At 38.0% G+C, this 26,797-nt stretch overlaps 1 protein-coding gene across 4 annotated transcripts in view; it reads left to right on the top strand.

The window, feature by feature from the left end:
* Nucleotides 1–275: 275 nt before the first annotated feature.
* Nucleotides 276–26,797, top strand: part of LOC127455971 (core-binding factor subunit beta-like) — a 63,916-nt gene continuing 37,394 nt past the window's right edge. For 2 of the 4 annotated variants that reach the window (XM_051724201.1, XM_051724203.1), the window contains exons 1-3: nt 276–748; nt 1,074–1,160; nt 3,094–3,210. In XM_051724201.1, the coding sequence (XP_051580161.1) occupies nt 671–748; nt 1,074–1,160; nt 3,094–3,210 (282 nt within the window). In that variant the 5' untranslated portion in view covers nt 276–670. The remainder of the gene's footprint in view (nt 749–1,073; nt 1,161–3,093; nt 3,211–26,797) is intronic. The other 2 variants (XM_051724200.1, XM_051724202.1) reach the window with 1 other exon arrangement.

Below are 26,797 nucleotides of genomic sequence, written 5' to 3'. Positions count from 1 at the left end.
CTGAGGAAAATTGTCTAAAAAATAAATAAATAAAACAATAACAAAAATACTGAAGGTGATGCGTTTATAAATACAATACCTCTTTCACAGGTAACAACTTCAACCTCTCTGTACCTAATAAAGACTTTGAGAGCGGAAAACGACAGAGCATCTCGCTTAGATCTCACAGAAAGAAGCTGCGAGCTTTGAGAAGTTGTGGTGTATTTAACGCCTGCGCACACACGGACGATAGTGGAGAGAATTGTGAATGGGGGGAGTATTTTGGGTGTACAGTCGTAAGTCGGACTCCGAGGAGCCAGGAAGTAACTGTGAGCCATGCAGCTCATGAGACGGATAAAGCAGAGCGAGCGAGCGTCTGTTGTCAGCAGTCGGAGATCACACGCGCGAGAGTGAGGAAGAACAACAGGCAACTGCAAATTAGTGCCAAATCTATTGCAGTGGGGCTCAGCGACCCCACAGGAGGCGAAATCCGAGGGAGAAGAGGGAGCTTTTGTATTTACAAGAACACAAATATACCACTCTCAGAGTCAGCTCACTGCAACACACTCCATCACAAGAAGAAAAAGACGGAAGCAAATAAGAGCGGGACTGGAGAGTTTCAAGGCAACGCTTCTCTCTTTGCAACTTTAGACAGATACAAAATAAAAAAATTGATCAAATCGCGTTCAAGATGCCTCGGGTGGTCCCGGATCAGAGGAGCAAGTTCGAGAACGAGGAGTTCTTCAGGAAACTCAGCCGCGAATGCGAGGTGAACTCGATTCATTTGAGACATTTGATCAAGTGGCGGAAACAAAGTTGCATCTCTCTTGCTCGCGTGACATGAAAACAAGCGTGTCATTGCCTTTAAAATCAAAATGCGTTTAAAATTAAGATTAATATCAATTTGCATATGAAATGTTCACTTTAATAACAATTTGTTCGTTTTCTCAATAGTTTCCTGCAAATATAGCTCATAAGTTTGGTGTTAATGCTCTACAAATAAGTTCGCCACTTGTTCCTAAAAGTGAAATTACTCCAAAGAAACTTTCATGACTAGACTGAATGTTCTCTTATTTTTCCATCCCTGTTTACAGATTAAATACACCGGTTTCCGAGACCGACCGCATGAGGAGAGGCAAGCCCGCTTTCAGAACGCGTGCCGTGACGGCCGCTCAGAGATAGTGAGTACATGCACCTCACAAAACAAACGATTTACTAGCAGCCATTTATCAATCCAAACGTCAATGTTGGTAACTTTTTATAAATGCATTAACATGATTAGGTATCCGGAACTGGATGTGTTATCACCCAAAACTATGTTCAAAATACTTCCTCAGTGATGAGCGCAAAACACAGCAGAAATCCTTTTTTGATCAATTTCATAATGCTGTCGATATTTAGGTTGTATTAAATTCATTAAATTACTAATGAAGAATCAAACCATGTTTAAACATAGTGTGCCTCTGTCTAATGGGTGGAGATTTTAGTCTAATTTTACAGCCCCTTCAAAAATACTGTGTTCATTTAGTGCTAAATGTTCTCATTTAGACTTCCTTCAACAAGAGACTCTCGTGTTTATTTTATTAATATTGTTGTTATTATTTTTAAGAATATGTTAGAATTTTTAGAACAATTTAGATTGTGGCATACCCAGTTTTTCTATTACTATATTGAGAGGCTTGGTCATCTTTTTGTTTTAATGTCATGTCCTCGGAGTTCTCTTGAGATAGATTTAACTGTCCTCAATATTCCTAATAATAGAAATAATAGGTCAGACACAACTGTTACAATGTTATAAATACATATTCGGAAATTATTATTATTATTATTATTATTATTATTATTAATACATGAGATAGATGCTCCAGTTAGAATGTATTTCAATATGGCTTTTCTATTTGATGTAATTTTTTTCTGTTTGCAAATTATATTTTAAGGCAGTATTTCATCATAGAAGAAGAAGAAAAAAAAGAAAAAAACCTGCAGAAAAAAACAAAAAAAAAAAAACATAATAATTGATTTACCAGTGGCATAATGAACAAAGTTACTAAAACATTTCTAATTTAAACTGCAAATCGAAAAATTATTTTGTTTGACATTTTCTTTGTTTATTTTGTACACATTTATGATGAAACGTTTCTCACGTTTTCATGTAATTGCTAATGCAATTTTGCTGCATTGTGACTTGCACATGGTACACTATCCAAGTTCTCTAATCTGTCAAATGTGTTCATGTTTTGGCCTTATTTTCCTTAATGTCAACAAAAGATTAAATATGGAGGATTCACAGGCAAACATGTCTATTACAAAAATACAATGAGTAGCTTTCCTTATCTCTTTGTAATATGCACAGTACGAACACGGTGTTAGAGTGTTGTTTAATGGATTTTATAGTATCGCTATATTGTTCACATTAACTGTACAAATGTTTGTACTTGTGCATGTGAGTGAGAGAGAATAAGATATAGGTAATAACAGATATTAGAAGGCCAAAAGGTAAGAACCAATGAATCCACTTAAACTGATTTTAATATATTTTTTGCCAATATATTTATAAACCAATTAAAATGCATAAACAACTATATATAGTAAACAACAAAGGACAATTCTGCAACATAATTTAGCATAAAATCCTGTCTTTCTGTAGTCCATTCTCCTTGAGGACGTTATTGAATTATTATACCATAATTCAAAACCTTTACAGCAGTCCTGCTGCTATTAATGTAAGTGAGGGGCTGCATTTAAAACAATTTATTGATTTTGTACCCCTCTCTGTCTCTGTTATCTCTCTGTCACTCATTCACTCCTGCTTTCTTTCTCCTCTGAAACTCAGTTTGCTGCAGCCCAGTTTGCCATCAATGAGGGTTGGTAAAATAGAATCAGATGTGTGTAACTCAATACCTCAAATAGAGAAAATGATGACTTGGGTTTTTTTTTTCTTCTCTCTTTGCATTTGTGCCCCCCTCTTCCCTTCTTTTCCTGATGTTTTGAGCTCTGGCCTTGGCTCCAGGCTTTCTCTTCTTCTCTCTGATGTGAAAACAGAAATGACGGGCTGCATAATTTATGCTCGGGCCCGGCTTTCTTATCCTGTTTGTATTGATTTCCCTCTAAAAGGCTTTTGTGGCAACCGGCACCAACCTCTCGCTGCAGTTCTTCCCAGCCAACCTTCATGGGGATCAGCGGCAGGCACCCACCCGAGAATATGTGGACTTCGAGCGGGAGACGGGAAAGGTAGTTCTGACACTCTTTCTTTTCCTCTATTTGTAATTAATTCCTGTCCCCCTTTTAAAGGAGTAGTTCACCCAAAAATGAAAATTCTGTCATCATTTACTCATCCTCATGTTGTTCTAAACCTGAATGACTTTCTTCCGTGGAATACAAATGGAAATATTTGGCAGCAATTTAGCCTCAGTCACAATTTACTTGCACTGAATCTTTTTCCTTACTATGAAAGTGAATGGTGACTGAGGCTGTCAGTCCCTAACATTCTAACATCTCCACAGTATGTCACGGTATGTTTCGTGCCATGGTAAAAAGAAAGTGATTGAATGATGAGTAAATGATGACGGGATTTTCATTTTTGGGTGAACTATCCCTTTACACTCATCTTTTTCTCACTTGCTCCTCTCATATTTTTTGAATTAGATCATAAACAAATATACACTCTCTCATACAAATGCACATTATAAAGGGATAAAAGTGTTTTCCGTGTTGTGGTTACATCCCGGTGTAACATGCAACACTTTTGTGAAAACTTTTTGCTGGCTCCAAACAAAGCCACATACAAGATTTATGAAATCTGAAGAATGATTGGAAAGTCATTTATTTTTCTCTTTCCTCTCTTTTCCCTCCATTGCTCACAGCAAAGGAACTGTGTCACTTTTTTGAACCAGATTTAACCATGGTTTAGATGGGCAAAAGCCTTGATTTTCCATAATGATATGTTTCTCTCTCACTCATCTCAAGAAAAAACTTAACATTTGAAATATTACACTGCCGACAGCAAGAAAAACATTCTTTCGTGAATGAAACATGGCATGGGTTTCCATTTTATGTTGAAGTTTTTCAGTTTTATTTCTGTTGCAGTATTATTTCAGACACGCTCATTGGTTTTACATTTTTTGAATTGGTCTTTCAACAGCCCCCTCTTGTTTCTCTGGATTTAAGTAATGTATAGTCTACACGGCCTTCCTAAACCCATAATGATGTAAAATAAAACCATACTGCACTACAGTGTCTATGTTCCATTTTTAATCACAAATTAAACTATGTATCCATTTCTGTTATTCTAGTCAAAGCTGCCTATCAGAGGCCTATAACAAAGACCTTTCTACATGTCACTTCTATAAGGCCACTTTTATAAAGCGCATACATGCTGCACATTTTGTCTGAAATGCTGTAAATGTGACACATACATTCATAACTTTCATCTTCCATTATTGCATTGGTGTGAGATCATTAGGAGATCAAGGTCAAATGTGACATTCATTCCTTCATCTTGTTCATCACAAATTCTCAGGTTGTTGTTTTTTTCTGATGTATCTCTGTCCTGTGATACAGTACACTGTAAAGAAAGGGAAATTGACACTGTCTGGCACTCCCGCAGATGCAGTGAACACTTTCATAGGCCACAATACATTCACAGTGGAATACTAGCTTACTCATTACCAAATACAGCGCAGTATACACTATATGCTATATATTTTTATTTTTTTTTGTAATAAGAAATGAAACAGTAGGCCAAATGTTTCAAACAGTAGAATGTTATATTGTGATCTCATCATGTTGCTTGTTTAATTCAGTGAGTGGCGGTCAGTTATCATAAAAAAACACAGTAATTTTTGTAAGAATGTCTTAATTATTATCAGTGCAGTCAATGAGTCAAGAAAGAGATGCTAAAATCACAGCTGATTACTTCTGGTTCGTTTGTTTGGAAATGGAAGGTCAAGTCAAGTGCAATAAGATATGATATTGTGTGTAGTGTGCGCTGTTCTATATAGTATTCTATGCATGCAGAAAATACATGTGATAAACACAGTATACATACTATATACTGTAACAATGGTAAGAAGATAGCTGGACATATCCTTAGTTAGCCGAACATATCCTTAGTTTGTCTGTTGCACTTACCAAAAATTATAAAATTTTAATTTAAGTCTTCTAATGCTTAAAAGAGTCTTGCACAGACATATTTACAGTTTATAACATGTCCTGAAGCCTGATTAGAAAATATGCTGCCAGCTTTATGGATGGTCGCACAAGACTAATTAAAGGAAATTATGGCTCCTGCCATATTAAATAGCATTTTGCCATAGGTTCTTTTAGGGTCACCCCTGAGGCCTTTCCCTTATAGCCTTTTAGTACTAGAGGGTTTAGCGTGAGACGTGTTAGAGAGGCACTTACTGGCTTTGTTTGTGTTTTTACCACAAGCACTTGCAAAACTGCCAGTGTTTCTTGCGCTGTTGTGGACAGAGAAGCCTCTCTTCACAGACACTGCCTCACTGAGATGCGCTCATTAAAAATGCATATGTGAGAAATCAATGGACCTTTTGGCCCCAAGGCTGACGGACTAATCTTTGGCTGTTAATTATTTAAAAAGGCGTGAAGGGTGTGTGCATTGAGCCCTGTGCTGACGAGCGGCCGAGCATGCATGTTTCTGAGCCTGGGCTCACTGGTAATCCTATCCGCCTGTCTGTCACCTCTGCCAGGACTCAGATCCATGCAGCTTTAATGAGCCTCACACAGTCTGCCTTCAAAATACAGCCCACACAATGCAAACCCCTACTCTCTCAGGTCCTGAACCATACACACACTCTCATTCCACTACCTTGAGCTTAGCAGACTTGTGCTGTGTTGCAAATACCTGTTCTGTACTATTGTTGACTCTATCTGTCAAATACACATGTACCAGTTAGCTGAACAGAATTCTGTCAACAGTTTATACACTCACTGAGCACTTTATTAGGAACACCTGTATACCAGCTTATTCATGCAATTACCTAATCAGCCATGTGGAAGCAGTGCAATGCATACAATCATGCAGATAGGGGTCAGGAGCTTCAGTTAATGTTCACATCAACCATCAGAATAGGGAAAAATGTGATCTCAGTGATTTCGACCGTGGCATGATTGTTGGTGCCAGATTGGCTGGTTTGAGTATTTCTGTAACTGCTGCTCTCCTGGGATTTTCACGCGCAACAGTCTCTAGAGTTTACTCAGAATGGTGCAGTAAGCAAAAAACATACAGTTCTGCAGAAGGAAATGCCTTTTTGATGAGAGAGGTCAACTGATAATGGCCAGACTGGTTCAAGCTGACAGAAAGGCTACGGTAACTCAGATAACCGCTCTGCACAATTGTAGTGAGCAGAATAGCATCTCAGAATGCACAGCATTTCGAACCTTGAGGCGGATTGGCTACAAGAGTAGAAGACCATGTCTTTTATTCCTAATAAAGTGCTCAGTGAGTGTACATTCACACCTACTGTGTTTGAGTTTGAATACATGTTAGATCGGTAATTTTAATGCACTTGTTGAGAAAATGCTTTCTCTTGCAAAAATGTACTGTGGCTGTTCCATGGGACATTGATAGTATCAGAATATAATACCATAGTACTGAAAGATTACTCAATTAATATAAATTGGTATTTTCATGGTACTCCAAGGCACTTCAAAGAATACTATGGTACAACCCTGGGACACAGAAACAACAATACTATGGTACTTTTTTGTTATTGTTATAATGCTACATTGTAAAAAACAAAAAAACTAAAAAAACTGTTATGTAGCCTAAAAAGTTTGCTTCATGTGGTAACATCTAAATTAACTGGGTCTATTCAAATATAATTTAATATGACTGAATCAGTCTACCAATGAAAGTAATTTTTAAGGATCAGATCAGGTAGAAATACTGTAATGTTTTAAAGGAATATTCCAGGTTAAATACAAGTTAAGCTCAATTAACAGCATTTGTGGCGTAATGTGTGATTAATAAATTTTATGTGAACTTGTGTGTAATTTTCTTACTAATGTCTTATTAATCTTATTGTACAGCACTTTGGTCAGCACTTGCTGTTTTTAAATGTGCATAAGAAATAAATGCTTGATTAATAATGTTGATTCCCACAAAAATTATTTCGACTCGTCACTTTTTTTTTTTTTTTTTTTTTTTGTGGTAATAAATAATATGCCACAAATGTCATCGATTGAGCTGTATTGAGCTGTATTTTATTTTTTATTTTTATTTTTTTTGTGCTCTTATCTGGACCTTTTTTTTTTTTTTAATGAGCTGTGTCACCTGTTGTAAAAGTTACTTGGAAAAAAAATGCTTGGAAATACAGTGACCTTAACAAGTGCTCTTGACAGATTTATATCCATGTATCAAGTTTTAGAGTTGGAGTTTCCTTTTTCTTTTGTTTGGAAGGAAATCCTGAATAGACAAACTTTGCTGATAAGGTCTGTCCTCCCTTCCCTTCTCACTTTGTTCCCTCCTCCTCACGCACTTGCCTTCTGTTTTCCTTTCATCCTTTAATTCTCTTTTCTTTTCCCCCTCTACACACACACACACACACACACACACACACGCACACAGTCTGACATGGAGAATTCCCTGTAGAATGGCGAGTGTCAGACCGGGAGAGTTCATGCGTGCGCCCCAGCCTCTGCTCCTAATTAAACTGATTGTTAACCTTTTCCATGAACACAGCTAAGGTTTTAATAGACTACAACAAAAATATTACCTCAACCGGAAAGCGCTCAGACTCACAGTTGATCCGAACATGCAAAACCATCTGAGATATGTGCTGCTTGTCATCAGAAATGTGTGATCACTGTCTGTTGATTGGCTGAGCTTGTCCTTACAAGACTGCTGATTGGTTTACTTCTCACGCCGTAAATCAGTCATCAATGTCTCAATCGTTAGTCACAAATGCTGTGTGCTTTTTTTGCTGCCTGACTGTCAAACTGTGAAAAGCAGCTTACTGAGCTTAGAGATAAAAGCTGAGTTGTAAAGAAAATATAAAACACAGTTATAATATGGATGATAACAACAAGAAAATCATTATATTAACTCTGAAATGTGCCACGAGGCAATATGAAGACATTAGAAAAAGACTTTCAAGTTTTATAACTCCACGGTTGGGATTTATTCATTCGCTCAGCATTATTAACTGAGATGTATTATTTTAGAGGTGCACATTTTTTTTTCATATACTTTTTCTGCCCTACAGCTCCTTACGGCTCTCACATTGTTGAGTAAATGTTTTTCTCCTCTGTTGAACTCAAATGTGATGACAGATTCGGTTTGCGGTTAAAGTTTCAAAGTTTTACCCCCTCTCACTTTCTTTGTTCCTGTCACCAGAGATGGCCTTTTTTCAGCCGTAATGCTCTTCCTCTGTTAACACCTTTCCTTTGCATTCTCCTCTTCTTTTTTCCTGGTTTGAACACTCTGGCATTGCCAGCAGAAACTGTGCAGGGCCAGTTTAAACTTGGCCTGTAGCGGGGGACAGTAGTTTTATCTGAGTGGGGCAGCAGAGTCCCTGCACAACAGCTTAAGTACAGACTTCTATTGTCACTACAGGCTAATGGGAACCAGCTGTGGGGGAGGTTTAAATTTAGCGGTAGCAAGCACAGCCTCAGGGAGGAGACTTTAACCCTGTCCCAGCCAGAGCTCCTCAGAAGCTTAAAGAGCAACTTTCTCCATGTGGCCACCTTGGTTATCCCCCAGTCAGGTCTTCCCTCAACCCAAAATATAGAGAGGTGGGCTGAGGTGGAGTAAAGTATGTACTATGGTACATAATTCTTTATTAGTTTTCAGCAGATGGAACCAGGAAGCTTATTTTTTTACTTCGTTGTAGACAGCCATATAACAATAAAGGCTTTTTGATGTAACAGGAGTGCCATGGGTATTTTGCTTTTTTGGACTGTTTTGAACCCTCGACCACTGAGCACCTCTAGGTCGTCCCACTTTTATTTTGAAAGATGGAACCATGGTTCTAGATAGGCAGTTTTGAAGTTTTGACCTGTTAAATGTTTATTTATTAAAAATATGAATATTTTTTAATGTATTATTTATAAAAAAAAAATTAAAAAAAAATCTGAGGATCAGTCAAGTCTTGAATATACCTGATATTCTCTTTTTAACTGTATGAATGAAACCCAGAATACTTTTTTCATAACAGAATGAGGTACAATTGGCAAGCAATATTTCTGGTAATACTTTACAATATGGTTCAATTTGTTAACATTAGTAAATCCATTAGGTGTCATGAACTAACAATGAACAATATATTTTTAAAATATTTATTACACATTGTTCAATTTAATGTATAAATATACTGTCGTTTATAGTTAGTTCATGTTAGTTCATAATGCATTAACTAATGCTAACATAAACTTTTAATTTTAAACTTGTTAACTGTAACATTAACCATGATTAATAAGTGCTGAAAAAGTATTGTTCATTTTTAGTTCATGTTAATTAATGTAGTTAACTAACGTTAATGAATACAACCTTATTGTAAAGTATTACCAATTTTCCTTACACTGTTGTGTAATGTCTAGTGGACAAGGAATATGTAACCTGGTCCTTCACTTTGACCCAGACAAACATTTTGAGTTTATTTTTGTATAATTTATTTAATTTTGCATAATAATTGGTATAAGTATAATAATTAAAACCATAGCTGAGACTTTCCTTTCCACTTCAGTGCATAAAACTGATTTTGAGTCAAAGTGACTCAAAATGATAAAGCAGGTCACATATATTAGCCTATATAAAAGTTATTACAAACCATTAAAAAACTGCAACATTTGATGAAATAAAATGGTAATGTCATAGAGGGGAAATGGGAAGTTAATGGAATTACATTGTGACTGGGTCAATCATTAACCATGCTTGATTGAAAGAAAATGTATAATGCTTTTTGATGTTGTCTTTTATACTCACGGTCTTTTATACTTTGTAAGGAACACCTCTACACCTACTAATTCATGCTAATCAGCCAATTGTGTGGCAGCAGTGCAATGCATAAAATCATGCAGATATGGGTCAGGAGCTTTAGTTAATGTTCACATCAACCATCAGAATGGGGAAAAACGCGATCTCTGTGATTTTGACCATGGCATGATTGTTGGTGCCAGACAGGCTGGTCTGAGTATTTCTGTAACTGCCGATCTCCTGTAATTTTCATGCACAACAATCTCTAGAGTTTACTGAAAATGGAGCAAAAAACATCCAGTGAGTGGCAGTTCAATGGATGGAAATGCCTTGTTGATGAGAGAGGTCAACGGAGAATGGCCAGGCTTATTCAAGCTGACAGAAAGGCTACAGTAACTCAGATAACCACTCTGTACAATTGTAGTGAGCAGAATAGCATCTCAGAATGCACAACATATTGAACCTTGAGGCAGATGTGCTACAAGAGTAGAATACCACGTTTGGCACTTTATTAGGACCATAGTGTTCCTAATAAAGTGCTCAGTGAGTGTAAATTGATGTTGCATTTACAAATGGCTGGTAGAGTATGAAAACACTCAGCTGAGTTTAGGCTGTTATCTTTTGGCTTCATAGTACATAAAGTGACATTTTTCCTTTACTGCTACTAGAGAAAGCAACTTTCTCTTTCATACAACTTCTGTCTCCACCACTTGAACTTAATCTTGTTGAAATGTGATCCCCTCTGAGATGGAGACTTAAGCTGTAAGGCTTTAAGAAGATCTGATGCTTGGCACTCTTTCCTCCTCTTCTCCTCTGTTCATTCGTAGCGCTCGTGTGTGGTTTTTACTTTTTATGCAAAGCAGAAATTGGGCCCGTCTGCTTGAGCCATGCCAAGAGGCTTGGGTCTGTCATTCCACTTCGGAAGGGAGAGCAGCAAGAGGATTGTAAACTGATTGGCCTAGAGCTCCAAACGGCAGCCAACTTTTGCCCGAGACCCTCCACAGAGCATTGAGTACTGGGCTATCGGATCGCTGGCATTAGCAGGGCGGCAGAGCAATCACACACTGAATGAAATAAAAATAAGCCATGTCATGCTAGCATTTAGAGCACTCTGGAAGAGAAGGAGTGTGTACATGCGTGTTTTGCGAGTTTATTTGAGAGGCACAGGGGAAGAACTGGTTTGTTGGTATTCCTATGTATTAATGTGGATGATGAAAAATTCAAGAGCATGTGTTTTTCTATGATTCAGTGCCAGCATGCAGGCCCCTGGATTGGAGCTACACTGGGGCGTGGTGTTTTTCTCTCGCCGACTCTATAAATCTTCGCCATGTCTTTATGTGTAAGAATGTTCGCTCGGGGGCAGATAGCACTTGGAAGAATCTGACTAAATGACTCCATTATGAAAGGGACTGCAGTCTGAGGCCTCACCACAGGAATTGGTGTTTTAATAGTTTTGCATTTCCAAAACTATTAAGCGTGTTTCCAAGTCTGATGTATGTGTGAGTATACAGATGCGGACTCTGACTCACACTCATTGTGAGTGTGTGCTCGATTCTGCGTCCCTATTTGTGTTTGTGTGTACTTTTGTTTACGTGTCTGGTGACTATCCAAATATGCATATATCTGGTTTTAATACATTTTCTGATGTGTGTATGAATGTGTGTGTATCCATGCTTCGCTTAGCAAGCGCATCTCCATATTCATTACTAGTCATGTGCCACAGAACACGTTGTGGAGCTGCATGGCGCCAGTTTGACAGTTGACTCCAAGACTGAACACATGGGGGGTAGGGAGCTTATGGAGCCATGCTTAGCTTGTGGTGCTCACTTGAGGAAATCAAACAAGGAGCAGACGAAGGCCTCTTTTCCTCCTCTCTTTCTGCTGTGCAGCTGAGGTGGAGCTTTAGAAACTGGTTTGCCATTTTTTGGTAATTTGGTATTTAGTAATTCCCCCCCTCCCCATTTTCTGAATTATGGGTAAAATCTGTGGAATTCTACAGAATGCATTTAAATATGCTTAAATGAGTTGCACTTTTATTGAGTTTATATAGCTGTATATAGATATCTGCGGGCACAGATTCCATGTGTGTCTAGTGATGTCCGATTCATGAATTAATTCTTCTTTAGAACAAGATCTTTTTAATGTTTCTGTCAAACTGATTTGTAAAGCCTTTATAAATCACTTAACTGAAAAGAGTGAAACTATGAGGTGGTCAACCTGATCTCATGAGAATTCGTCACAATAGTACAAGGTGCTCATGAGTTATACAACCACCAATGAGAGATGCTACCCTCATGTCCTTGTAGTTCCCGATGTGGCGTTGGTTCCTTGTTAATCCAGAACGGGGTTTTCTTAACTTTAACCCCAAATCCCATCCCTAAACCTAACCATATAGTGTAACACCTTACCCTACCCAGTGCATAAACATATCCATGATATTAATGTTAAAAGCCCTGATGAAAGAAACTAATTCACTGAAAAGAACTGAACTTTCCAATGCAACGCATTAATGTAGATTATTTCAGATATCTGGGAACATATCTGTGTGATAAATTGGTGAATTTAAATGAACGGTCGAAACAAACAGGTTCTCTAAAATAAAGCACATCTTTTGCAACAAATCTTTCATTTATCTGTAAATTAAATGTATATGGCTGTGGCAAACGTTTAGTAAAATGACATTATGTGGTTCATTACACGTATCACAGCAGTTCAGAGGTGAAATGTCCACTTTGTGGTGTTAAAAGCGAGTTTAATGTATGTTCTCCTAAATAGATGAAGGTTTAAAGATAAATGCTATATCAAGTTTTAAATAAACAAAACCTAGCCTAAACCTTAAATCTAAACCTAACTGATGTGTCATAGAAAGCAAAAGTCAGATGGGGTTTTTAATGTTAATGCTGTATTGAGTTTCAAATCAACAAAACCTACCTCCCTACCCTAAACCTGAACCCTAACCCTAACCAATAGTGTCACAAAAGCAAATGTGAGATGAAAAATGTAATTGCTAAAACAACCATATCATTTTGTGGTGCTTCTATGACACTTTCAGCTCATGTGTCGACTCGATGTGCTTTTCAGGACTCGTACCCCAGTCCTTCAACGGTATATCAGTTGAAAATGTAGTTATGTAATTCAAATGTTAACATTTGTCTCCTTAGAAGTCATGCACGATAGTAAAAGTGTTTACTGTAAGATAGCACTGTGTGAGGAACGGAGAAAAAAGTAAGTATTTATTAGGGGTCGACCTATATGTTTTTTTCAGGGCCGATAACGATTATTAGAAATCAAGGAGACCGATAACCGATATTTGGGGCTGATATACATTTGCATTAAAAATGAAAATTTTAAATCAACAGTCAAAAAGTCTCTTAAAAACTGGGCAAGAATTAGGACATTTTGGCCCAAAGACAACCAAAGTAGTGGACTATGGGGGATCTTCTACCGTTCATATATACATAGGAAAGATAAATGTATGGGGGTTCAGGGGTGACCCCTGAGAGAAAATGTGTGTAAAAGTCTTAATGAACCATTTTTATATTTTTCTTAAAATGCAAATCTACCAAAAAAACAACAACAACCAAACAATGTACATCTAAATTTAGTGCAGTTTAAAAATGCTGTTTGCTATAGTTAACTCTAAATGGGCTGACTATCAAATAATGGAAATGTTTTTCATCATAAGCAGAGAACTCTCTAAGCAGAGAAAGTTTTGTTTGTCTTTCTTACCATCCATGCCAGAGATGGTTATCTCTGATTAATTTTCACAAAATGTAAACAAAAATCTCTGTTTATTATCAATAGGCTTGAAACATGTTGATTAATAAAGCTAATTTTAGATGGGGAAAAAATGGTTTCTAGTCTTAAGGTGCTCTGGAACCATGATAAATTGTCCTGTCACAAAGCTTAGCTGAACCGTCGGAGTCATATCAGACACATGAAGATTGTTTCTGCTTCATTTTCATTTTTGCAGTGTATTTTAGCAAAAGGTGCTGGTGTCCATCTATATTGCTGCTCACTGTATTTCTCTGCTGTGGTCTAGTGTCCTTAAAATAACCGCGTTTGCAGCTCTACTATGCTAGGAGAGAGGCAAAGCATGTGGAGCGCAAAAGGGCATTAATGAAGCATGTTCGGTGCTAGAGAAAAATATTCAAGGTTATAGTGCTGAAAGATCGGATTTTTGCAGATTGTTCAGTTTACTTAATTAAAATAAACTAAAGCAACACAATTATAGAACATTTTGTCTTAACTTGATTTCCATTACGTTCCATACAATAAAATCTGTAAAACTGAAGTTTACTTAATCAATTAAAGTTAGGACTACATTAATACTTTTTGTAGCATTGATGAAACTGGGCAGGGGATTTCCGTTTTCCAGCATGCTTTGCAGGGGACTGGATGGGGTGAACAAATGTTAAAACTAAGTGTTATTTTATGCATTTTAGAGTAAGATAAGAATAGGAAGAGATTTGTTTATGTTTAATGTTGTGTTATTTTGGCATTTAAAAGGATTGTTTGTTAGGCTGGAGTTTTTTGAGTTACCATTGTGGTGAAGATTGGCGCTTGCTCTTAGGTTGAGGATGGACTCTTACTTTCAGTGAAGTTTGATTTGAATGCTGCTTAGCTCTATAAATAGTTGCTATCAAACTGTCAGTGCAACAGTTTCACTGTTGTTACACTTGCTCAACTGGCATATACTAATGGTTAATAAAATAAATTTTGTTGGACCAACTTAAGACAATTATTTAGATGTTATCTAATTGTTATGAGAAAATGAATTTAAGTTTGTACAACTTGAACTAGAACAAGTCAGTTCAAACCAATTCTTTTTTGTGGAAACATTTTATTTAATATTTTCCTCAATTTAATTAAATTCAGTGAACTTTTCTTTTTTTTTTTTTTTTTTTTTTAGTGTATGCCCCAGGGTACGGTGTACACAGCTACGTTGTTTTGTCGCACTGCTAACCTAAACTGTAGAAACGATGAGATGGGGCAACCATTGTCATGATGTCTTGCAGTTCGGATGGAACAAATCCAGGGTTCAGACCCGGACCGTGGTCCACTACTTAGTGAACGAAGTTTATTGCAACTTCAGTATCTGCATTCTTACCTTTGAAAACAGCTTGCCCTCTCATTGATTTTCTTGGATTTTTCCCCTCTCCTGTGTCAGACCTGTAGATCTGCTGTGACTACTTGTTGCTTGTAGTTGGAAAATGTTGTTAATGTTGGACTGAGGTTGATCCAGTCCTTCATTGTTGTTGTTAAATACTTATATATATATATATATATATATATATATATATTGAAACTGTTATAAATATTGTAAATAGTGCATTAAACATACGGAAGTAGTAGGGAGGTGGGTGCCATTTTTGTTTCATCTGTTTTTCTCTTGTTTTTGGTAGAGAGGGAGTCAGGGAAAACCTATGTTGTTTATTTATCTTTTGTTCTAGTAAGTTTGACTCCCCTTTAAAAAGCTGAACATTTTATTTGTTGTTTTGGCATTGCCCCCTACTGAAGTCTTTTGATACATCCATTTTCTGTTTATGATTAAATAAATACTTTGAATTAACTTAACTAAACTAAAATTTGACTTTTCCTTTTATTGAGAGCTGGGACAGGAGAAGGGGAAAACCCAACTTTATTTATTTATTTATTTATTTATTTTTGTTACTCCTCCCCAACCCTAGACTGGGGCAGATCATAACAGTTGTCCTCTCAGTATCTTTCACTTGCTGCTTTCCTCTCCCTCATGAATATGGTGTACAGTGTTGATTGGCCATTTACTCGTGATATATAACTAATCCGATAATACTGTGGGTGTGACATTGAGCCAGACTACAAGCAGTAACCTTTCAGAGAGAGGTGGTGGCATCCGAGCCAACGGAGCGCATTTTACAATTTATCGGCAATCAGATCAGACTAAATAATGATTCAGATAATTCGAAAAATTATTATCGGCCAGGCCGATAATCAGTTGACCCCTAGTATTTATGAGCTGATAATCTGCTGTTTGACTCGTGATTTGTTTGAAAGTGAATAAAAATCATTGTTGTAGTGCCAGTAGTGTTTATTTTACCAGGAAACTGCCACGATACATACAACAAGCTGCGTAAACATTTTACTGCATAGTAAAAATAGTAACTTGAGGGGGCCTGGGTAGCTCAGTGGTAAAATACGCTGGCTACCACCCCTGGAGTTCGCTAGCTCACTAGTTCGAATCCCAGGGTGTGCTGAGTGACTCCAGCCAGGTCTCCTAAGCAACCAAATTGGCCTGGTTGCTAGGGAGGGTAGAGTCACATGGGGACCTCCTCGTGGTCGCTATAATGTGGTTCGTTCTCTGTGGCAACGTGCTCAACAAGCCATGTGATAAGATGCACGGGTTGACGGTCTCAGATGTGGAGGCAACTGGGATTCGTCCTCCACCACCTGGACTGGGGCAAATCACTACGTGACCACGAGGTCTTAAAAGCACATCGGGAATTGGGCATTCCAAATTGGGAGAAAAAAAAAAGGTATAGTAACTTGAATCTACAAGACAGGTTGTCTAATTCAGTGCTTTTCAAGAAATGTCCTGCTAGTTATGCTTTGGTTAAGCATAATGATGCTGCTCTGAACTCTGATCTGGGAGGCAGGTTTGTGGGGACGGGCAGGATGATGAACTACGATTTCCTTAAAAATGCGGTGGGCTGCGGAGGAGTCTAATGTTTCCTACGTTCTCAAATGGAAGCTGCTCTGCTCGCTGATTACTTGACAATGACATCATCAAAGTGAGTGTGCTAATTGTTTCCTGCTGCTTACGTCTTACTCATTGTGCTTCAAACCCTCTCCCACCAATTCTTGCCTATGATCTGATCTCAGTGTTTTCGAAGTTTGAGGGAAAATGTCCTCTTTATGTTTGCCCATGCAACATTCTCCTAAGCGAGGTCTTGAAGGAAAGCCTGCTTAACTCTGTAGGTCTGATTCTGAACAAACAGAAGAATAAAGAAAGATTGAGAGAGATGCAAAGAGAGATGTATTCAGAGGGTGGATGCTTTGTCCATCGTATTTTTGCCGTGCCTCATAGGGATTCAATTATAGTACCCAGCTCGGATTTCTCAGGCACGTCTCTCGGCCTTCCAGTCATACCCTACTGATCAATAAGCTCTGCAAGGACATAGCACATCATCATTATGCTCTTCTCTGTGGCCATTCCGAATGGCTTAGCCCCTCAGTTTCCTTCATCCTGCTCTCGTATCACGCTCACATTGTTTTTTCAAGCCGGCCTGTTGTGGACATGCTCATTGTAGTGTTTCCTGGTTCTCTGGGCTCGGTATCATCTTAGATGGAAAGTAGAACAGTGGAACTGTGTTTTTTGGTCCGAAGAGTCCACATTTCAAAACGTTTTTGAAAAACAATGCTATCATTTTATCCAGGCCAAAGATGAAAAGGGCCATCCAAGCTGTTATCAGCGTCAGGTCCAAAAGCCAGTGTCTGTATGGGCCAGGGGTGTGTCAGTGCCCATGGCATGGGTTACTCGCACATCTGTGAGAACACCATGAATGCAGACAAATTTTGGAGCAACATATACTGCCATCCAGCACGTCTTTTCCAGGGATGTCCCTGCATTTTCCAGCAGGACAATTTCAAACCACATACTGCCAGCATTACAAGTGAATGGCTGTGTAAGCAGAGAGTGTGGGTGCTAGATTGGCCTGCCTGCAGTCCTGACCTGCCTCCAATTGAGAATGTGTGGCGCATTATGAAGCACACCATACGGCAACAAAGACCCCGTACAATTGTGCAGCTAAAGACAATTCCTACGGAATGGATGAATGGGGGAAACTTCCACTTTCTGAACTTAACAAACTTGTGTCTTCAGTGCCCAAATGCTTAATATGTGTTATTAGAAGAAATGGTGATGTTTCACAGTGGTAAACACTCGACAGACCCAACTTTTTTGGAGCATGTTACAATCATCTGATTTGAAATTACTGTACATAAAAAATAAAAAAATAAAAAATAAACAGTGAAATTCACAGGGTATATAATGTGTAATTGTAGAGCTTTAAATATAGCAAAGGGTGAATATAATTTTCAAATCGCTCCTTTTTGTTTTTATTAGCATTTTTCATACTGTCCCAACTTTTTCAGAATTGGGGTTGTACTTCAAGCTCCAGTGAAGCTAAATTATCTGTAGTCTGTGCAGTATTTGTGTGTGTATGTGTGTAATTGCTCTAAACTGTAAGACTTCTGATAAATTAATGCTATTAAACTGTTGAAAGCAGTGGTAACATAATTTGTGTGTGTGTGTGTGTGTGTGTGTGTGTGTGTGTGTGTGTGTGTTTTTTTTTGGTAGAGTCGAATAATTTGCAAAGGTGTTTGTACTGTAAATCAGTTGATTGAGAGGGAGTGAAACAGTGAGTTGGTTTACATGCTGGAACCGAAATAATACAACATGTGATGCAATTGATGCAAGCTAATCAGATATAAATAGTAATATTTAACTAAGAATTAGGGATGGAATGATACCATTTTTTCTCTTCCGATTCAGATTCCTGAATTATCAGTATCGGCCGATACCGATCTGATAGCAGTGTTGTTTTTTCTTAATGAATTTAGAACATCTATAATTCACTGTGTGGAACTGATTGGGAGTACTCTTTGTGTAAAGAAACAAAAACCTCTAACAATACATTATTTCATTATAAAATATATAAAAAAAAAAAAAAAAAAGCATGTGCAAAACTTTATTGTTAACTAGTCTGCAGGATGCAGTAGCAAAAATAACAGTAATTCCCGTGAAAGTCTTCAGTAGAAAAGAAGCCAGTTCCCTTTACACATTTTAACCTGTATCTGGACATGTAAATGGTTTCAAATCTCTCTCTTCTCTCTCTCTCTCTCTCTCTCTCTCTCTCTCTCTCTCTCTCTCACACACTGTTATTTATTTATTTCATTTTAGTTATATCAATCAACTTTTCAATCACAGTAATTTTTGGAACCCAATTAGTTTTTATTGTAATTTCTAATAATAATAATAATAATAATAATAATAATAATAATAATGTTATCATTGGTGATAAATTCCAGTTGTAATATCTGAATGCATTTATTTTGAAAGTCGGGCGCTGAGCGCTCCAGGAAGTCTGTGTTTGAGTATTTGTTTGTAGGCTAATTTACAGTAGTGTAATATGCTTCTCATTCAACATCTGGTAAAATGCTTGTCCGGTGCCATTCTCAATGCATGTTATAGGCGGACCAAACTATTGATCATCTACATCTGAGATGGAGTTTGTTTGGAGCAACCACATATTGCGCTGAGCAGCGCATCACGAGCCTCTACGCGTGTTTATCTGTGTGTCAGCAGAAAGGTGCTCGTTCAGTAAAGCGTGGTGCCAGAGACTACTTAGCTGTGCATGCTGACTGTATATTTATTATGAAACACAACTTTTGCAATTCACAAAGCTTTTGGATGACTGTAAGAGCTTGAATAAAATGCACTACTTTAATGGTGATTTGAAGGTTATTTATGTAATTATTTGAGCATGACAGTAACGTCAATGACCAACATGCGGTATCGGATTTGGATCGGGCTCGTTGGACCGATACCTGATCCGGGTAAAAACGTCAGTATCGAACCCGATACCGATCCAGGTATCAGATCGGTGCCATCCCTATTAAGAATGTAAAAAAGAGGGGGCCTGGGTAGCTCAGAGGTAAAAGACGCTGGCTACCACACCTCGAGTTCGCTAGTTCCCAGGGCATGCTGAGTGACTCCAGCCAGGTCTCCTAAGCAACCAAATTTGCCCGGTTGCTAGGGAGGGTAGAGTCACATGGGGTAACCTCCTCGTGGTTGCTATAATGTGGTTCGCTCTCAGTGGGGCGTGTGGTGAGTTGTACGTGGATGCCACGGAGAATAGCGTGAAGCCTCCAAACACGCTGAGTTCGCCAAATGAACTGGACTTCGGTGTAATGTATCAATGTATAGTATTTCAGCTATTTGTCATTACATTGTTCGCTCTTCAGTACTTTTCAGAACTGTTTAAGGAACTGCAAGGCTTCTGATAAATGGATAATATGAGGGCGTTTTCACACCTGGCTCGTTTGGAGCATTTGTTTTGGAACCTGGTGCATTTTCTCCCTTGGTTCGGTTAGTTTAGACATAGATGAACATGACAATTGCACTCGGATCCGCACCAAAACAATTGGTCCGAGACAACCTGAACGAGGTGTTCTCGGACCAACTGCAGACGAACTCTGGACCGGTTCGCTCTTCTTCAAAACAAGTGCAGGGCAATATTGTTGTTCCGACAAAGCCATGATTCCTGCTCAGACTGATAAATTAATATAACGGTGATTAGAAAAAAAGCCACAATAAGCCTGCGGAGCTGTTGTCCATCCATCTTGAAGGATAACCGACCGCCCGCTATAAGCGGAACCCCAGAACATAAGCAATGCACTTTGACCAATGAGTGGACAGTTTACTCACATGTGACTTGTGTAAACACATTTTGGTCCGTTTGGAAATGTTGCCTTGTGAAAGCGTTCCGAACCAAGGAGAAAATGCAATTGTAACAATTTAGTCCCTGTTTCAGAACAAAGCAAACAGTCTTCAGGCCTGAAAATGCCCTGAGACTGTTAAAAGCAGAGCTAACATGGAGATAGCAAATGACTAAATGTTAAATTGCCCATTACACCTTACACTAACAATATTTGCTTATATCTGCTTGCATAAAATCTCCTATCCCGATTTCAGGTTTGTCATTGTCATAACTAAGGTGTGTCAGACTGTCTAATTCTGTAATATATCACAGCTTTTGTAATCTTAGAAGATGTTGATGTGCAGTACAGAAATTTGTAAAGGCTTGTTACATTTTTATGTGACCATTTAATCTGGTATATAGATAGTTTGTTACTATTAAGGTGTGTGTGGGATGTTGTATGGTGGGCAGAACTGCCTTGCTCTGTTATTGTTAGAACATGGTCCATCTCCTCTCCCTCTGAGACATGGAGGTCCGCTCAGGAGCCTAGCTCTGCTGTTTGGTCAGATCATAGTTAGAAAGAGAGAAGGAGAGAGTGAGAGAGAAAGAAAGAGAGAGAAAGAAAGTGCTCTTATTACTGGGTGTAATGCAAAATGTGCTCTTTTCCTGGTATGATGCAGGCTTCTCCTTACCATTCCTGTTATGAAAGATTTCATTTCATAAGACTAAGCAGAATGTGCTATTTCTTTAATAAAAATTCAAATTGTTCCTTCAAATTTAGGATATCGTTTTAGTTTGAAAACCAATTGAAACAACACTTGTTAGACTCCCAGTGGCCTTAGAATCATGGAGAGTGTTAATCCATTAGCATTTACGCATTTGGCAGATGCTTTTATCCAAAGCGACTTATTTTATAGGTACATGTGTTACCTGGGAATCAAACCCATGATTTTGAAAATAGCACCATGCCATTCTCTACTCAGTACGAACACTTAAGGGGCGAATTCTCTAAAAGTTGCGCCACTTTTGCACGTGGTATTTCAGCGCAAAAACCTGATTCTTATTTACTTAGCTCTCGCAATCTAGTTTAAACAGGCACAGTCAGCACTGAAATTGCACTGCGTCTTGAGTATTTAAATTAAGTGATTTTCATTCCTTTCCATGCAAACACGCCTCCTTTCTATGTAAATTAGGCTCATTATAGATTGCGCTATATTTAGAAAAATTGTCTGGCACAATTTACATGGTGCTATTTTCGCTGATGAGAAGCATGCTGTTAAATTCTTTTTATTTACAGGTGCAATATGTAACAATTTTCATGTAATATTCGCCTGTGTGTGAATGGCTTGTAACGCAAATTAAAAAATGAGCCCTTCCCGGACTTCCTAGGTTGCCTATTAAAGCCTGTAGACTGATTTTCATGCGAAGGGAGCGGGTCACTTTTGCCGGGAAAATCCAAAGGATGTGACGTTTATGCGCGCTCCCGAGAGCTTTGCCTCAGACAGTAATAGCTTCTCCTCCGCTATTCAGCAGCGACAACAAACTGCAACACATGGTAATGTTAACTTAGAGATGGAATCCAGCAAACATCCGGCTCCCAGCACAACACCGACTCCTAAACAAACTCTGAATAAGCAAAAAAAATAAAATAAAAATAAAAATACAAAATTATCTACTGAATCCCATCTGGCTAAGCGGGAACGTGATCGTAGTCGAGCGAAAACTAGAGTGAATATCGGCAGGACATTTGATTCCATTCAATTGGCATTCTTCTTATTGGACAGGTAAGCTTACATAAATGCAAAGCATGTGAAATATAGTGCCATAAGGATTAATCCGTGTAATTTTATCTAACTTGATCTTGCCTGCACAGTAACTGTCATAATCAATGTTAATTTGTAATTATTCAGCAAGGTAAACTACAATAACACTTGAAATGAATGCTAGACAATGTTCAAGATGATGCAAAAAGACCCATTCATTAGTGTAACGTAACATGGTTATACAGAAAATATATGCATTCTATTATTATAAAACAATAGCGCATCGATATATCAAAATGACAGCTGTGATGGAATCACATCAATACTGAATTGTGTCAATATATTTATAATGTACAGTCTATTTTATAAACAGCTACGGTCATCATCCACCAGATTTAGCTAACAGCTATTGATAAACCTGGCTGGCTAGCTAACGCCGACATAGGCTATCGTATAAATGCAGTCAATGTATCATGCAAAGAAAAGTGATTACTTCAAACTACAGTCTCGCATAGTCAGACCTATATCCACACTTTGTTTTAGCCCTGTTCCAGCACGGAGAGTCTAATATAATATATAGTCCCAAAGTTTGTAGTAAAACAATCATAACTGTGTAATTTTAATTATGCTACCTCATCTGTCAGCATGATGCCGGTGAATCACATTGTCTCTTTGTACGTTACGTCATTGTTTTGGATGCTCGCTCAATCACGTCCCTATGGAGTGTGTGCACGAGCGTGAGGATGAGCAACAGGTAGCTGGCTCCAGTTCATTTAATGGCCACAGGTGTCATTAATAACAAGGGTTTCTGAATCTTACATACTGCACCTTTAAAAGATAAAACATTTTCTATGGATCAAATCAGCAGTTGAATATCAGATAATGATCAAATGATGTTAAAGAGTGTTATAACCACAGGTGCATATATCCAGATGGTGTAGTCAAGCATTCAGGTGTCTGAATCACAGTAGTCAGTGACGCTGTTCAGTCCTGCCAAAGTGTGTCAGATAACAGTGGTTTGATGCATCCTCAGCTATATAGCGCTCAGAATCCGCCTGCAAGTTCGGAACCAAGAAAACCAAGAAAGAGTCATATTTCCTTTATATTAGCAGATGTAATGTTAGTACAGTACATGGGAATGACAGGTTCATGGGGTTTAGTCTGAGTGTTGGTGTTATCTTGAGTGTCTGTGAGTGTCCTTTGCTCTTGACTGTCTCAGACTGTGATGTTGGCTGGGCCAGGTGTTTTTTTGGGGGGTTGGAGTTATTTTATTCATCACTTGTTTAAGGTGCAGGTGAGAAATACAACAGCTCTGTGTGGTTTTACATTCCTGTTCCCTGATTCCAGGAAAGAGCCTTCTCTCAGGACACAGGTGAAGGAATGCCATGGCCACTGTCCACTCAAAACATATTGACCCCATTTACACCTGGTATTAAGATGCGTCTCGGGTGATCCGATCACATGTGGTCAGGCGAGACACATCGCTGTTTACACCTGGTCGCTAAATGTGTCTCCTGTGACCACTTGTGTTCGGATTTGGAGGGGATGGTCTCTGTTTTATGACAACACACTTCAATCACTATGTCACTGTGTTACTGCATTACATTAAAGTGCAACAAAGTCAGAAAAGACAAAGAAAGCGTGAAAAAATGGTGCGCTGTTTCCCAGATGCAGCTGAAATTTAATCTAAGTACAAACGCAACATTTCAAGCAGAATTATCTGTTATTTTAGTGGATTTCCTGTAATAACCTTCAGATGTTTGTGCTTGTGCTTCTCATCTGTGTCACTGCATGTTGATATCAGACACACTGAAAAAGATCCGTGAAGTTCTCATGCTTGTGTATGTATCCGCTTTTTAAAATTTTCCAATCGGGCGTTTTTTTCCTTTTAATGCCGCTCGTAACTAGCAAAGTTTAAACTCTTGTTTTAGCGCTGCAGTTGATTGACAGGTGAAGGGTGGTGCTTCACTGCTGCCGGGATGCATACAGGACGGATTAGCATTTACACCTCAAATGTGATGTGGTCACATGCATTTTTGACCACATTCGTATGTGTTTTTTGTTATCCGATCACAAAATGTTTTAGACCCCGTTTTGACCTGTATTTAGCGCTGACCACATGTGATCAGATCACTGAAACGCATCTTAATACCAGGTGTAAACAGGGTCTTTGTGTGTTGGAAATGTCAAATCATACAGTGAAAGGTGGTTTTGTTCCATTTGATTGGTGCAAAAAATTGCTTTTATTAAACACACATGACAGTGTGTATTTACACAGTGTGTGATTACAATAGAGTGTACTACATATGTACAATTTGTGTTCCATCTACATCTATCATAGTGCAAAAAATTGGCTACGTTCACACAGTCAGTTCGATTATAGAATGTGGTTGTCACTCTCGTAAATAACTGAACTGTGTGTGAACATAACCATATTAAGCACTCAAATACAGGACTGACAGTATTCTGCTGCTGTGTGAACATGCCCATAGATCACCTATATAATATGGGACAAATGCCTTTTACAGTAGTACAGGTGGAATTGAATTACACATCAATGATGCAGTGTACTGTTCTAATTCACCTGTCCAATCTTTAAATATGTTTCTAAAATGTAATTTAATCTCCAAACTTTTTGCTTTCATCTTAGGAGATGTTGGGAAAGAGAGGAGAGACAGAGACAGTGTGGCTGGGTTATGTTGCAAGCTCTGGAATTTCTTTCCAAGATATTCGCTTTTACAATCACAAACATCAGTGTCAGCAGAAACTGTGTATTGTTTGGGGACTTGAAGAGATGAATCCAGCCACCACACTTTATCTCCAGTGTCATTTTGAGACCTTAAGTGGACTGTTAAGTGGACAATGTCCTTCAAATGGCCATCAAATGCAGAATCAATAGGGATTTTTTCTTATTCGGGGAGTTGTTTTGTTCTGTTTTTATATCATTTTAATCTTTATATGCCATTGTCAAACATGTTTACCTTGGAGGATGGAAAGTACTTGAGTAATTATACTTCTTTTCTTTGCTTAAGTGTCATTTTGGGGAATTTGTATTTTACTCAAGTACTATTGAAACCTGAATACTGTACTTGTACTCTTACTCAATTTCCAAGGAAGCGCGCATACTTTTTATTTCTTACAATTTCATGTAAACGTTCAAAATACTCATTACATATTTTCAAAGCCATCTTGACTGTTTTCCTCTCATAGAAAAAATATTTAATTTTTACAATGAAGAAACCATTAAGACTCGTGCATTTTAATTTAACTTTTATTATTAACATTCATGAGTCTTATTTCTAAAGCTTAGAAAATATAGTTATGTTTTATCTTCTAATAGTTTGTATGATTAAATATGGAAATTTTTGCTGCCACTCAAGTATGTTTTTGACTAGACACTTTGGGGCAAATTCACTGAACAGTTGCGCCACTTTTGCATGTGGTATTTCAGCGCAAAAGCCTGCATCTTATTCAATAACCACCCGCAATCTAGTTTAACCAGGTGCAGTCAGCACTGAAATTGCGCTGCGTTTTGAGTATTTAAATTAAGTCATTGTCATTCCTTTCAGCCAAACACACCGCCTTTCTATATAAATTAAGCTTATTATAGATTGCGCTTCATTTACAAAAATTGCATGGCATGATTTTTATTTAAAAGAGAAGTTTGTGTACATTTTCAACCATTCGTATCAGCAGTAATTAATCAAATGGCATACATGCAGATGCGCAGTGTAGACAAGCGCACTTTCGGCATGTTTAAGAGAATGTATGAAACTAATGCCTACTGTTCCTGCAGGGTGTGTCAGATAACATTGGTCTGCGGCATCCTTCGCTATATAGCACTCTGAATCGTCACCAAGATCAGAAAGATTGCGATGTGCAGCGATTTTATGGGCACATTTGCAGCGTTGCCTGATCTGCATAATTCCTTTCGTAAATCAGCTGCTAAATGAACGCAGACAGCACGTGCTGGCTTTTACCTGGCACAATTCATTCTTAGTGAATTCCCGCTTTGACTTTATGTGAGTAAAAATTTTATAGAGTTCCATACTTTAACTTAATGACTTCATATTATATTAACACTTAAAGTTACATTTGTTAACATGAGTTAATGCATGATTTATCATGAACTAACAATTAAGTGTTGTTCATTGTTAGTTCATGCTTACTATTGTGTTAACTAATGTTAATGAATTATTATAAAGCATTACCAGTATAATATATCTGTAGTTTTTACACCTCTAATCAGTGAATCCTGATATAACTTACAGTAAAATCACTTGGCTGTAATTGACTCAGTTAACAGGTTTGGCTGGCAAGAGTTATAATGAAAGTAACTCAACTAAATGACATGAGCCATAACAAACTTTTGTTTTACCTTTTAGTTGAAAAGGTCTGCACATACAGTAGATAGTACATATTTGTATTTGTTTGTGTGTGCCGTATGTGTCAGAGCTAGGTAGGTTGCAGGGGTTAGTGGGTGGAGACAGAGGGGCAAAACGACCCTAATGGACTTACTCCCCTCTGTCTTTGTGTTTGTGGCAGGTGGCGGGGTAGAGAACTTTAGTCCTTAGGGCTTATGTTTTTCCTCTGCCCTCTGTATTAACAAAAGAGGGCTTTTGTCGGTTAATTTGGATATGTGCACATGGGAGTGTCTGGAG

This window comes from Myxocyprinus asiaticus, chromosome 18 (genome assembly GCF_019703515.2).
Source record: "Myxocyprinus asiaticus isolate MX2 ecotype Aquarium Trade chromosome 18, UBuf_Myxa_2, whole genome shotgun sequence".
NCBI lineage: Eukaryota > Metazoa > Chordata > Actinopteri > Cypriniformes > Catostomidae > Myxocyprinus > Myxocyprinus asiaticus.
This window is presented reverse-complemented; position numbering and strand designations above follow the sequence as displayed.